We start from the raw sequence: 15,430 nt of genomic DNA, 5'->3' as shown, positions 1-15,430 counted from the left end.
AGTAAACTGCCAGCGCTCAGTTCTCTAGTGGTAGCACAGTTAATAATGGCTAGTCATTTGCAATTTATTTGCTTAAAAAAAAAAACAACCCAAACCAACAAAAAAACCACTACAGCCAGATAGAAACCTTCAACAAAACAAAATTTCAGGATAAAAAAAGACAATCTCTGCAGTTTGGCAGGTTATGCACAGAGGGGAGAATGAGTGGGGATCTTTGGCTCAGAATGCCTCTGTTCTGGAGCCTTGCTGCCTTTGATTCATCACAGTCTCCTCCAACATGCCAGTAATCCCTGGGAGTCTCATTTCTCCCCCTCTTGTCTACTCTTACAATTTCGTCTCATTTTAACTATGCCACAAATTACTTACTTTAAGGTGGCTGTTTTGGAGACATAGTTTACAGCCTGGCTTCGTGTTTTGTCTATTATTTGTTTCTGTTTATATACATCCCTCACAAGCTTTTTGTAAAACTCTGGTAATTTAGAAAATAATCACAATCAGTTGGGGCTTTTTGAGGAAACAGCCTTTGATCATTTTATCAAATACTAAGTAGCCAGAGGATTAAAGTTATTGCTGCAGTTATGAAATTAAAGTGTGAGACTTTAATGATGCAAAGGATGCAAAGCTTTCCTCCCCCTTAGAGAGGCAGAGAAGGGGCTCAGAAAGAGGGAGGGAGTGGGGGTCTTACTGTGCTGCTGGTCTTTGTTCCACTTGGGCGCAGGAATCATTTTTGTCTTTGTTACCATGTTTGATGCAGTTCTGTCCTACAAAGAAGTATTTCCTCGTCTTGTTGCCCCATTAAGAGGGTCTAGCCTGTTTCATTTCTCCAATTTGCTAACTTTTGTGTGGTAGAAGCAGACTTGCGAGTCAAAGTGTAGGTGTTTTCCATTCCTCAGCTTTATTTTTATGGAAGAGCAGATTCTGTGCTTATCCCTGATACTGTGTTCTGTACTCCCAGGGGGAAAGCTAAAATGCTCGTGAAAAAGATTCTTGTCAATGTCCATTTACAAGTTTCTAGCATGTAAGGGGAGAAAGAAATTAGCTGGTTTAACTGTTACGACTTTATTTTTAGTTCTCTCCATCAAGGAAAGGAACAACACGATACCTCACTTCTACTGGTGCTGACGGAACAATCTGTTTCTGGCAGTGGCATGCTAACACCATGAAATTTAAGTAAGCCTGTTCAGATAATTATAATTATCTTAAATAAAGGACAAATTTATTTTGAGTTTTCGCGTGGAGAGGAATGCTGAGATAATTAAATAAGGGCGTGTTCTTTCTCAATAAACAAGTTTCTCGGGATATGTTCTCCCATACAGACATGCTGTGCGTGAGTGCCGTACCAGTGTGTGGGGCAGGGAGCGCTTTCTCGTGTGTGCCGGGGAGTCCGCGGCGTTACAGACCCAGAGGGGAGGCAGAGATCAGGGCTATTATTTCTGGGGTTTGTGCTCTGCAAGCTGATGTTGTGGAAAAACTTTCAGCTTTTATGTTTAGGACTAAATCCTTATGCAAAATGTCCAGGCAGAAGAATTTATTTGCTTTTAATCAGAAGAACAGACATATGTAGATGGCATCAAACCCATACTTAGTAGGGAGTAAATACTATTAGAGTAATGGCTTGCCGGGTTCTGTTTTAAATAGATTTGAATTGGTGAGTATCATGATAAGTAAGTTAAATAGTCTTTTCAATTTAGAAAATGATTGTTTTCTTACTAAACTAGGAAAGAAAATTTCTAAAATGAAAAATAAGTTCTAGCAACCTTAGGTGGAATTCTGAAATAAAGACCTTTTGGATGAGCATACAGACCTTACCCGCTGCGCTGCAGTGAACTATTTCTGCTGAATGGCTTTGGAATAAAGTAATGAAAAATAAAAAATGTTGTGTTGTTGCAAATAGGGATCGCCCTGTAAAATTTGCAGAGAGGTCCAGGCCTGGTGTGCAGATATCTTGTTCATCTTTCAGTTCCGGTATGTATGCATTATAGCATAGCTGAAAGTATTTTATGAACTAAATTCCTTTGGTGATGAGACTGTTACTTATTTTTAAACAAAAATGGTATTAAACCCTTTTTGAGCTAATTACAGCACTGTCAAATTGTGATTGTTAGAAATTTTCCCTGCCAAGCATCTGCCTCGAGCTACTTTTTCTCTTTTTTTTTTTCTTTTTCTTTTTTTTCTGTAATTTAAGATAAGAAGTCTTGACCACTTCCAAGGAAGACTATGTTTTCAGTCTGTTCTTTTGCACATTAGGGCTTTTTCTTTGTAATATGCTTTTAAGGTTTTATCTTGTAAAGTCTTTGAGTGAATATCTGAAATCTGGCAGACAGGTGGCCTCTGTTCAGAGGTTACACTTTTGCTAATCTTCCAAATTTGGCTAAGTTCTAGTGGGATCAGTTCATGTGTTTGAAAATACTAGCTTGACTGACATCCTTTGTTGTAGCTTTGAATTCTCAAAAATAGTGATTTTTTTTACAAGCAAAATTACGTAATTTCTAATTATTTTTTGTTATCTGACACTAAAAGATATTCTAGAGCTATAAGAGCCTTGCCCACGTTCCTTTTTTAAAACTAGAAATCCTGAAATTACCAAAACCATTTCAATGCAGTAAACTACACAATCGTGCCCTTTTTGTACAATAGAACAAACAAACATTACAAGAAAATAGCTTAAACACTGACTCCTGATTCAGCAATAATTTCTCTGATGTGCTTCAAATAGGTATTGACGATGTGCTTAAGTATTTTCTTTGATATTTACCAGTGAGAATATGAAACTATTCCCCATTTAATTTTCCACACAGGCTGATGGAGAATGCTGTGGTAATTTCTGAGGGAAAGCAGAATAGTTTGTTGGATGAATGTTGTAACTTGCAATATTCTCTTCCTTTGGTCAGAAAGTTTTGCAGCTGGAAAATATTGTAGAGCTCATAGTTATGCTAAAGCTGGTATGGCCTGAGAAAATACAGATCAAAGTAGAAGTTGTCAAAGTTAACATCTTTGTTCAGGACATATGTTTTGATTACATTGAAATTTTCTATTTAAAACTAGTTTGCTGCTTTGACAAGAAAGCAGTAATTAAAAAAAGTTATTCCTTGGATGGCTTTTCTTCTCACAGAAAACACTGTCTTTCTTAGGTGGCATGTTCATTGCAACAGGTAGTACTGACCACGTGATAAGAATTTATTATTTGGGCTCAGAATCTCCAGAGAAAATGGCTGAGTTAGAATCTCATACGGTAAGAGACAAATTGGAAAGCAAATCTGTTTGTTCCCCGCTTTACCCTAATTCAGGAACGTAGGTTTTGTATATCCTGTTCGACTTAATTTCTGTCTTTAGAGTTTAGTTGGCTCTCAACACTGTGGTATTTAAATGCTTGGAAATTTGTGGTATGTTTATTTTTAAATTCCTATGAGTCAGGAGATGTGTGTAAAATATGCTTTATGTATTTAGTTCCCCCAGGAAACTGAGGGACTAAGTGATTTTCACATATTCTTGAAGAAAGTCTGTGTTGGAATGAGGAATTAAAGCAGTTTTTGTGAACAATGTCATTTTTCTTATTAAATTTACTGTTGAGTATTTAACTTTAGTTGCAACCACAAATCCACATAACAAGAAAAAGCAAAGTAATTCTGGTTTTAGAGTGTGCAGTCAAACTTTTGGTCATGATGGTAATTTGATTTAGAAAATAAAGCAAGCTTAAAAGCATCCTTTCTCAGGTAATGCAGAAGCGTTCTTGTAAAGATTAAACTATTTTAAATATCTGTAAAATTACTTTCAATTGGAGTTTTCAAGTTTGAGTCTTGATAACTTTTATTAAAACCATTGAATGTCTCAGTCTTAATGAAACCCCATAAAGAAGCATCACTAAAACAGTATCAAATCTTTCTTCCTTTCTTAGTTGTTCCCGAGAGCAGGTGATGATTGCATTATTTATGATGTGCATGGTAAACAATATATCAGAAAGGCAAGCTTATAGCAACACTGATAGAACCGTCACTTGTGAGGAGTTTGGAGCATTTATCTTTGGATCTTAATAGCCCAGCTGCCCACCTTAACAATATTTTATGGATTAAAGCTGAGGTCTAAATTAATTCACTGAACTTCAGTGGGAGTCACACATCTCACATTTTGGTCTCAGAGCTCCAAACCAACAAATCTAACAAGTATTTTGCTCACAAAAGAAAAAATATTTTTTATGTTCAGCAGTTCAGGTTTGGAATAAACTGTAATTCCTTTAATTTTTGAAAGTCTACCCTTCGTAATACTGCAGACTGCTGTCAGCCTACCTCTGACAAAAATCCCTAGTTGGACACTTGATTGTCAGGAACTAGGGACATCAGTGGCAGTAAAGATAGCAAGTGCATGCAGCCAACATAAGTATTCAGCAGAATGAAAAAAAAAGGGGGGAAACACTGTCTAAAGCTCAGTATTTGTTTCTCGACAGTTTAAAAGTGGAAATAAAGTCAAGGTTTGTAATTTTTTTTTATGAAATATTTTGATGCGCTTTAACGTTAGATCTAAAAATTGCAAACCTGCTGCGATAATTTATTTGGTTAAGTCATTCTTTCTCCATCTTGTGGAGTGCTGTACCTGACAGGCCTTGCGAGCTCCAGGGGTACCTTATTGCTGCTGACTCTGTGGCGTGTGAAAGGTCTGCAGTTTCCCAGGCAGAACTTACCCCGGGGTGTGTATGGTCCTGCGGCACTGTGCAGGAAGACGGTGCTCAGGCAAGAGTAGAGCTGCTGCAGCTTCTTCCTCCTGAACATCTTAGGTGTCAGGGAGACCGAGTCGGAAATTGTTTCTGTCTCAGAGCTACGTCTGGAGCAACAGAAACCATCACCTCTCTGAAGCTTTCTATTTCAATGCATAACACAATATGTCTGGGGAGGTTTTAACTTCAAATATGGCTTTTCTGTTCTTGAATTTGTAATATAGTATGTTATAGGAAATGTATGGGAACATGCAATTTGTTGAATAGAAGCTCATCATTAAGATCTTTTTGGATGAGTGTTTCAGCTTACAAAGTGCTTACTACTATTTTTTCCTCCCTTCTGTTTAGGACAAAGTGGTTGCAGTCCAGTTCTGTAACAACGGTGACAGGTGAGTGACTGTCCTGGGCTTTCAACATGAGAAGTATGGTATTTAATTTTCCAAATATATAACATTTCAGAGAAAATTTGATAAAACAGGAAGACTGCACATGGGCTCTGATTAATCTTAGACAAATTATTTAAAGTATGTTGCAAGATGTGTGTCATGTCCACGAGCTTGGACTTCTTGTCCTCTGCTGTAACAACAAAAACATTCTGTATCTATACTTTTGCTTTGTATCTTTTTAAACACCAAATTGGAAACCAAATTTGGTATCCTTTCTGTGTAGGAGCGTCTTACTTCACAGGTAGCCTTGTTAAGTACAGAAGGGGTTACTTCTGGAGTTAAGAGCATTATAATAAATGTAGTTCTAAGCAAAAGTTAGAACTGTTACACAGATGGTCAGGCAAGTAAGTCTGCAAGGAGCTGTGGTCTGATCTTCGTTAAAGGAGCCTCTCTTGCCAGGTGCTTTTACCTGGTAAGATGGCAATAACATCTGAGTATATTCATTGTTTATAGTGACATCAGGGATTTGGTTTCTCAATTACTTTTCTTTCTTATTTTTTCTTAACTAGAATATCAGGTTAAATGTGCGTGGGGAAAGATTGTAGGCTTTATAATTTCAGTCCTGTTAGAGCAAGCTGAAAAATAAGCACATATACATATTTGTTTATCTGTGTGGCTGTGACTTTTGGGCATCCTTTTTTCTGGAGCTGCAGGAAGGAAAGGGGTAGCATGGGGACTTACCACACATTTGTTTGCCAGCCGTAGCCAGGGCTGATGGCCGAGTTTAGAGGCAAAGGGGAGGCCAAGCTACCAATGACAGTAATGCTTTAGGTAGCTGTTGCATTCAAAGGAGATATATTTCCCTTGTTTCTGTACTGGGGCACAGATGAGGAGGCCACTTCACTTCCTTATCAACTGCTCTTGCTCTGTCCTGTCTGTAGAAAGTAGTAGGGGAATATGACACACTGATTTCCAAAGCAGTATGGTTTTAGATTAGCATCTGAGCAGTGCTGTCTGCACTGATGGAAGGGATGTACAAACTCAGTGCAGAGTTTTATGAAAAGAAGGTAAACATGAAAGGGGAAATAAAACTTGGTGTGTTGTCGGAAATGAGATGGAAGGAAATCAAGGAAATAATGGCATCTAAATGATGACTATCATGTAAGGAAAACAAGGAACTGTGGAGCTACTTTGAATCTTGGAGGTTTTATTTTTTTCATTATTTCACTGTGCTCTTATTTATGATCCATATGAGAATAATGTTGAAGCTGAGTGTTGTTGATAGATTACGTATATGTTAGGGTTTTTTGTTAAAAATTACTTCTCTTGCATACACTTTGTGTATCATTTATACCAGCGGGGAATCAGAAAGCAGCAAATGATTAGCATAATTTGAAAACATTTTCCAAATAATATGACATTGCTGATATGTTGCTGAAACATAAGGCCATCCACCCGTTACTATCTGTCTGATTTTTATTCCTTGGTGAATGACTTTTTCTGCCAGGCCCTCCTGAATAAGCAAGTTGTCTCTCCTGGTGCTCAGAGTTTTGAAAAATATGGGAAGAATGTTTGTTTCCATACACACACTCAAAATTCATAAGAGCTCAAGTTCTGTGAGGTTCTAGAGTGATAAACGTGATATGATGAATAACCAGGCCCTCATCTCTCATCTTGTATTTTTGTAACTCTGAAATTGCCAGAAAAAAACAACCCCTCAAAAAATAATTTATTTCCAAGAGGGAATAAACAAAGAACAGCTCTGCAATGGGATGTAAAGGTGCAGTTGATCCTCATGTCTCAAATTTGGATCCAGTCTACTTAGTAGATAAAATTGCCCTGCAATTTGTCTGCATTTGAGATTAAAACTTTTCTTTACGGATGCTCTTCTCATTACAATTGTTTGACTTTTCACAAGGATTTGGATGGTTTATATAATACTTCAGTAGTGTCCTACCGTATTTTTGTGGTGTCTCCTTGCAGCCCACTATCTTTCATCTCCACTGAGTCACCGGTACATCTGGATAGCTTAACATCACCAAGTGTGATATTAAATGGGCTAATCATAACGTTTCCTGTAGTGAAGACTGTGTGATTCTGTGTTTGTTTGTGTGACTAATGATGAGCTACAGTACTTACTTTTACCGGTTTCTGGAACTGAGTGTATGGGACAGTTACTCTACGTGCACATCACATACTCTGAACTCGCAGTCCTCGGTTGCTGCCACCTGTCCAGAACCGGTTACAGACCATTTCATTGGTCATCTTTATTATTCATAATAATTTACTTCTCTCTGACGATGTACCTGGCAAATATGTGAACTTCTAGGCAAATATATGAATTTCCAGTTAATTAGTTTAGATGATAGCCGTAATCCTATGGCCTTAAAATTTATGAAGTGAACCATTCCAACCTGCAGAGCTTTCCGTTTTTAAAACTGTGCTCAGTCAGGATGCTGTCTCTTGTGTAGCAATTAAAGTCAGAATGCTCATGATAAAATGTGTACAGGTGCCTATAGGCGTATGTGTGTTGAACTTCTGCAGCACAGCTGTGTTGGAAGGTGGCATGGCAAGCTTTGATTAGTGATCACCATCTTAATGTAAATGGTTTTATGCCAGCTTTTGCTCATATTCCTTATTTTGCTTGGCAAAAGGTTTAAGGGATGTGTGCAAGCAGGAGCCTTCCAAGCAAAATTGTAGCTTTGCCAGTGGAACCGCACCTGTACTCGGAGATCTTTGTCATGTAAAATTATGTGGGAATGTACTGGTATAATTGTACTAACAGTTCCTTCCAAAGGGTGTGAGAGCACAGGTCTCAGTGGGGGTATTAGGTCACATAGTCACTGAAAATTATGTGCTACAGCAATGCTTTTAATGGAAAAGCGATAGGTTCCTTTTTATTTTAATATAAAGGAGTAAAAATAAAATAAATGTCACAAGCATCATGATGAAAAAAATTCAGATCAGGGAAAATGAAGAGGTGAAACAATCACTTATTAAAATAAAATTGCATAGGCTTGCCTTTTTATGTGTCCTTCTGTTTATAAATGGAATATTCTTTTAAATGTGTTGGCCATCCTGTGAAAATGTTTTACTTGAGGAGCTTTATAAAAAATTCCCAGCAAAAATGATTTCTGTGACGATGATAGCTGAAGCATTAGGATGTAGATAAATGTATTTGCTGGATGCTTGAATTTTTTTAAAAAGGAGTTTAAAAATGAAAATACTTGCGTTGAACTTCACAGGCAGGGCTACCTACTTGTGTTCAACTTGGGTATTTCCCTTCTCCGTCTTCACCCTCTCCCTAGGTTAATGTATTATAATTTATGCTAGACTCCTGGCATGCAGTTTCTTTTTCTTTGCTGCCACTATGAACTGCACGAGAGATTTGCTGATGTCATTAAAAAGGGAATGTGCAGCTTGTATGAATTACGACATTGAAGTTATTCCAAGGCCATCTGCTAGCTGTAACCAAATGTAGTTAATGTTGTGGGATATAAACTCTTGTACTGTACAATATCTGATATGAAAGTTGTAACCTCGCTGTCTTTTAATTACATTCTGTAGATCAGAGATGCACAAACGATATAAAGAATAAGTGTTGAAAAAAGATTAAATACATTCTAGCTTCTGTGCTGGTGTGAACGGGTGTGCTCTTGGCTTGCCCACGTTTTGTAGCTGCCTGTTTCCTGTGGCAGTAGTTCATGGATATTTTATGAGTTGTTAAACACGCCTATGTGTGGACATGTATAGCGTAAGACAACTATATATACACAAGTACACGCTTCCAAGTATATATATACTTGTGTACACGTGCATGTGTGCGTGTTTGTGGCAGAGTAATGTAAACGTAAGTGCTTGCAGCAACCTTTCCTAAGGCGAATCAGGTCCTAAATGTTCTTGCCACAGAATTTAGCATGCCCACACTGTTGCTGAGGATGGACAACTCCATAGCAAAGCTACTGAATAGCGAGAAAATACGATCCTATGATGGGCATGTGGGTATTAGGCCAAAAGCAGCGGTGACTTATCCTTATTCAGAATTTCATGACTTTTTTTTTTTTTTTCCTTTTTTCCATAGCTTAAGATTTGTCAGTGGAAGCAGAGATGGAACAGCAAGAATATGGCACTATCAGCAGCAAGATTGGAAGAGTGTAGTTCTGGATATGGCTACTAAAATGACAGGGTAAAACAAACCGAAACAGAATGCACTTCATAGCGACATTTACATGCAAAACAAAATCTTCCATCATATTAAAAAATACTTATTTACTTCCATTTTGAGTTAATTTCAGTGCATGTTTTTTGTTATTGAAAATGCCGTGGGTCTATCTGTTAAATTACACAGCCCCCGAAAGAAAACATTAATACACTGGTAGTTCCCTACTCTAATGGTTAGTGAATATTTAGTATTTTACATATGAAGTAAGAATGTCAAATAGAATTGATCTCACAAAAGGGATTTTAGTAGGACCTCATTGATCATATGCTGATCTACGTGTTATTCAAAAAACATCCAAAACAACTGTTGGTTTCTGTCATCTCTCAGCAAAGTTATATTAGCAACTGCCATAATCAGTCTCCTCAAGTCATTAGTGTTTATTTTATATTATATGCTCTGCTATTTTGGATTTTGTGCTATTGAATACAGTTAAAATTATAATGAATAATAAAGTTAAAGTAGAGAAAAGTGAGCAAAATCTATGAATTCAAATATGGAGATGTTCAACAGGGTCTAGATGAAAGTATGATTTGGATTTATTTAGCAAGTTTTTGCTCGTTATAAAGTTTACTCATATTAATCACCGATAAGAAAAAGTCCTTGTAGGAAAAAAAATAACAGAACTGAATAGCTTGAAAGAAAGAATTGCAGTAGGTGAGAATGTTCGCTTAAGAAGGACCGGAAGAAAAATCTGTCCTATTTAGGGAGATAAAACTCTATAAATCTTAGTGGTACTGAATATTCCCTGTATCTGTTTTTTACCACTGCAGAAGCCATCCTTCGTTCTCCTTCATTAGCCAGTAGCCACATCGGTGGCAGCCACGCTCTCCCTATTTTCATGCCAAATTAGGGCTGTTAAATGGTTCCATAGGTAGTTACTGATTTATTTCTTCTTTAAATTGTTAATTTCTTTAGAAACAACGTAGCATCTGGGGAGGACAAAGTGACTAAACTGAAGGTTACTATGGTGGCTTGGGACAGATGTGATGCCACTGTCATCACTGCAGTCAACAATTTCCTTCTCAAAGTGTGGAACTCGTCCACAGGGCAGCTTCTTCATAGTTTATCTGTAAGTGAAATTTAAGTCGGTAATCCCAAATGTTTATAGTTTAACTCTGAAATTGATTTGGGGCTAAACTGCATCATCATCTTCCCTGACGAGGAGTGTTTTGCCCTGAAGTATGCCTCCTGTCTCGTGCTTACTGGGCAGAGTAGGTACCATGCGGAAAGGAGCTGATGACCAAAGTGCTACTAGACCCTGGTGATTGCTGGCTGACATGCTGCCAATTTCTCCTTCCTGCCTGTCCCTCTCCGTGTCGGCTGTGCTGAGCTGCAGTCTGAGGCGCTTACGGAGTGGGCAGTGATGATGCCAAGCCTCTGACAGAAATGTTGACTAAGTACAGACACAGTTCTAGTTTAAGATCCGGTACGTTGTGCTGTCCTGGATGACCACCTGAACTGAGACGTCCTCATACTAAATGCTAGCGTGTTTGGCGATATTACATGGAGAAATATGACTTTCTTTTTCACCCTGCTTTCGTTGCAGGGTCACGATGATGAAGTTTTTGTTCTAGAGGCCCATCCCTTTGACCAAAGGATTGTACTTTCAGCGGGTCATGATGGAAATATTTTTGTTTGGGATATAGACAAAGGAACTAAAATTCGCAATTACTTTAACATGGTAAGAATGATCAGGGAAGGGTTGGGTTTGTTTTTTTCGCATTTGTGTAAAACTGATCTTGAGGCAAAAGGAGATTTCATTATATACCTAGTGTGACCGATGTTACAACAGGATTAGGGGAAAACTTCTACATATTAAAAAGAATACTGTGTGCTCTTGAGTAAGCAATACCAAAGTCTGTTTTTGCATACTGTAAGTGTAGCAGCAAGTCTTTCATGGGATCTGTTACATCTGAATATTATTCATGTGTATGGGCATGGTCATACCATGCAAAAGATTAAGTGACTCCCAAGGCAGAGCAATGAAAACCGGTAAGCCTGTGTGTTGTAGCACAATGCTGTGGTCTGGGAAACTGTGTGGTTGAATCTCTGCTGCATTTATCTTAATGCTCCCAGTGCCAGGTTTGTTGGTTTGGTTCCAGTGCTGAGCAAATGCAGCTGTACTGCTTCAGGAACTGAGCTAGCCTCCTGGCACTCAGGGCTGCGAAACCTGCTCGTACAGAGACAGCACACGTCTGAGATCTCTGGTGCAGGCTTGCCCTATGTCTTCCATTAACATAAAATGTAGACTTCTAGGTAGTTGTTTCAGAACATATATTAAAACTGGTACTGAAATTTCAGGACAAAGAGAAAATGGAAGGTTTTGACTTTATTGTTCAGTAAAGCTTTAATAATTAAGTGGAAAAAATATAAGCATAAATCAGTCTTGAGCATGATGAGAATTTACACAGAATTAGGATTAAATACTTGATGGACTGGAGGTAAAATTTTCATAAAAACGCTTGTATAGAGAATGCCTGATTGTGAAAGGGATGCTCTGTGCTTGTATACAGATTGAGGGCCAAGGCCATGGAGCTGTTTTTGATTGCAAGTTCTCACCAGATGGACAGCATTTTGCCTGCACAGACTCTCATGGACATCTGCTACTATTTGGGTTTGGATGCAATAAATACTATGAAAAGGTGGGTTGAATGAATTTTAAACTCATCTGTGTCTTGACCTGATTTTGTCTTAGAAGTATTTGTGTTATAGTTTATTCCCTCGCCCTCCCCCAGACAAAATGGTAGTTAGATCATGAAGCAGTTGCTGTTTACCTAAATAAAAAAAATTTAGACAAGAGAATCTCTAGACATGGGACCAAAGCATTAACTTCTACCTATTCACCTCTGTTGACATATATTACCATTGAACTTTTGCATCAGGCCTTGGTAATAAAATGCATTTGTAGTAGGAATCTGTTCTCTGTCATAACATTTCTTCTGCTGATCCTAAGTGTAGGAGTTGTGGTTTATGGGTATGGGAGCCATTCCAAAGCAGCAGGACAGCTGCAAATGGTCATTGATTTATTTACTAAATTGCTTTTCTTGCAGATTCCAGATCAGATGTTCTTCCATACGGATTACCGACCACTGATCCGTGATGCAAATAACTATGTGTTGGATGAACAGACTCAACAGGCTCCCCATCTTATGCCTCCTCCCTTCTTGGTGGATGTGGATGGAAACCCTCATCCCACGAGATTCCAGCGGCTGGTACCAGGGAGAGAAAATTGCAAGGATGAACAACTTATTCCTCAGCTGGGATATGTAGCTAATGGTATGCTGTCTAAAACTCATGCACAATACGTGTATTGCACAGTACTGAGCACCAGCTCAGTAGGATGGTATTATAAGGGTTTGTTTGTTTTGGTTGTCTTCTAAAACTAGTCATTTAAATTCAGTGTAAAACTAGAAGAGGAGGTAGGTGGCTTTATGACATAAAGGAAGTATCTGGAAACAACTTGACTGGAGGCAAGATGAGGAGACTGCAGTATTCCAATATCTGTGGGCTTCTACCATGTATAGGACAGTGTGCTTAAAGAATTGTCCCATAAACCTCAGTGTAACTATGTAGATGAGTAAGGAAGCAGAAAGGTAAGAAAGACATTGAAAAAAATAGCTTCCGTTTTTTAAAACAGATTTTTTTTTTCTTGTAGTTATAAACTTTTGCAAAAAGAGATCTTCCATTATTACCTACTGAAGCATGATTTCCTTCTGCTCTTTCTAAGGGTTTGTGTTTATGTTTTACGTGTGGTCTGTAATTTTAGGTTTTTATTGTAACTTCTCTTTTATTACATGAGAGCAGAAGGCCAGCTGGTGATCAGATGTTTTGCAGAGAACACGAATAACTGTGCACAATTTTAAGTTTGATTGTTTCTATGGTGTTTAGTAGAACAGAAATTATTCATTTTATAAGCAGTTGTGGCTTTGTTCTTGTCAAGGTGATGGCGAAGTAGTTGAACAAGTCATCGGGCAGCAAACTAATGACCAGGATGAGAGTATCCTTGATGGAATGATCAGAGAGCTACAGAGAGAACAAGATCTGAGACTAATTAATGAAGGAGAAACTCTTCCAAACCCTCCACTCAACAGGTCCCACTCTGTTAATGGAGGTAAGTGTTCCTTCTTTACCTCTGTCATGTCTTTTCCTAAAGCACAGTAAAGTACTAATCAAAATGTGTTAATGTAAGTTCTGAGACTATGTCTTCAAGGATGCTTTTCTCTCTTGTTCTTATACACGTTTTTAACCTATGTAGAGCAGTTGGATATTCTGCTGATGCTAGCAGAGGAATTAAAAGTCTAAGGTGCAGCTGAGGGCGCACAACGGTCTAACTGGGTTGTATCTCATTACCTAGAACTATTAGACTGTGATTACTCCTGCTATTTCCTAAAAAATAAAGTTCACTGTATTGTCTTGATGTCAGTCGCTGCAGAGATGATACTTTGTAACTGCATAATGTCAAGCTAACAGTATATAATTAGAGAATGCCAATGGAATACAATGTTGTGACAGACTAATGGCTTCCTGTTGCAGCATAAATGCTAAGGCTGAGCATCAGTGTTTATAAAATAAACATGGTTGCTCTGTCTTAGTGTTTCCTTAGAAAGCCTGAGATTACTCACCTGGTAAGTGTTCTGCTACTGTGATTTTATTTTTAATACACTAAGTGATTAAAAATTGAAAACAAACTCAATCAGATGTGCGCAGCTGACTGTGAAGCAGCTGACTGAGTACAGTTGATGTAAGAGAGCAGATGCTGTGGACTTGTGCTGCAAGTCACCCTGGGCTTTTAAAAAATCTACATCCGCTAATAAATTAGTTCTAGGTTAAATAACACATATTTGAATTAGATTTCCTGGCAAAGCTCATTAGGATTGCTAGATTTGAAGTTGCTTGTCTTTAAATTCAAGAAGGAACAGGAAAAATATTATTGAAAAACGCTGAAAATATGCTTTTGCTTTGATCTGAACTGTTATTGTCAAGAAGGTGGCCTAGAAGCCAGCTTCAACCCACAAGAAGTTTTTTCTGCTTCTTATGATAAGTTGATGCATTGTGCAATCCTGGTTCTCAATTTTATTTGTATGTCCCTGTAGTTGTGTGAAAGGGAATTTCCAGGTATGAGTGGTGTAGAAATTAAAGTAGTTACCTTATAGAACTTGCACTGATCAGTGACTTTGCTATGTTTGTGAAAGTTAATTAGAGTATGTATAAAGTACCTGCTATTTAGGTAGCTGAATATGTTTATATAGGTTTGCACAACCATGAATGCAATATATTTATGCGGTTAACCACATTTAAGCATGTGGAAATTGTGTTGATGCGTTCCCAAACGATGAAATAAATCAAGGCAATGATGACAGTGATTCTGAGTTATCAGCCTTTTTGTCTCACTTTGCTACTTTAAGTGTCAGTTTTGTCGTGAGTATGTAGCACTGTGTAGTGCCACCTGATGAAGAGCCCAGAGCACGAGCGGTGTCTGTGACACAGTAGATAATCGTTACAAATACAGAACAAATGGAGGTACAACAGAAACCTTAAACCATGCAGCAGTCTATTGTCAACCTCATCTTTTCTTGTACCATGGAGTTTAAGATTCACGATTTCAGAGCCTTTAAGCAGTTGACAAGACTTTGATTTGAAGGTCACTTAAGTGCCTTTTATACTTTTCTCATAGATTATTCTTTGCTTGCCTCAGATATCTCTAAGATATAGCAAGCCACAGTGATGTTACAGTAGCATCTCCAGTAGTCAAAGGCCAATACACAAAAATGTTTTTCTGAAGCAAAAGACAAAGCCACTTAACAATAGAATAAGTGGTGTTTATCACCAAAAAAGGATCTCTGTGCAGTCCTTAAGCTTTACAGTCTCCATTTTATCAATGGCTTATAGAAGTGAAGAAAAATCTTTTTCTTCCTTAGCTCTTCGAAGTCCAGGTTTGGATGTTACATCTCCACCAAATGTTGGTCTTCGGAGAAGTGGTCAGATTGAAGGGGTCCGGCAAATGCATCACAATGCTCCCCGAAGTCAAATGGCAACAGAGAGAGATCTCATGGCGTGGAGCAGGAGAGTGGTGGTGAATGAGCTTCCGCCAGGCATCAGCAAGTAAGATGCTAA

The 15,430-nt window shown here is 38.1% G+C and overlaps 1 protein-coding gene across 1 annotated transcript in view; it reads left to right on the top strand.

The window, feature by feature from the left end:
- Positions 1-15,430, top strand: part of BRWD3 (bromodomain and WD repeat domain containing 3) — a 48,021-nt gene that overhangs the window by 12,533 nt on the left and 20,058 nt on the right. The window contains exons 5-15 of the mRNA XM_009881677.1: positions 1,070-1,170; positions 1,895-1,965; positions 3,132-3,232; positions 5,057-5,097; positions 9,176-9,280; positions 10,232-10,385; positions 10,863-10,997; positions 11,830-11,958; positions 12,367-12,592; positions 13,257-13,427; positions 15,235-15,418. Coding sequence (XP_009879979.1) covers positions 1,070-1,170; positions 1,895-1,965; positions 3,132-3,232; positions 5,057-5,097; positions 9,176-9,280; positions 10,232-10,385; positions 10,863-10,997; positions 11,830-11,958; positions 12,367-12,592; positions 13,257-13,427; positions 15,235-15,418 — 1,418 coding nt within the window. The remainder of the gene's footprint in view (positions 1-1,069; positions 1,171-1,894; positions 1,966-3,131; positions 3,233-5,056; positions 5,098-9,175; positions 9,281-10,231; positions 10,386-10,862; positions 10,998-11,829; positions 11,959-12,366; positions 12,593-13,256; positions 13,428-15,234; positions 15,419-15,430) is intronic.

Source organism: Charadrius vociferus, unplaced genomic scaffold (genome assembly GCF_000708025.1).
Source record: "Charadrius vociferus isolate BGI_N301 unplaced genomic scaffold, ASM70802v2 scaffold472, whole genome shotgun sequence".
Taxonomy (NCBI): Eukaryota; Metazoa; Chordata; class Aves; order Charadriiformes; family Charadriidae; genus Charadrius; species Charadrius vociferus.
The sequence above is the reverse complement of the archived record's forward strand: the minus strand, read 5'-3'. Positions and strand labels throughout refer to the sequence as shown.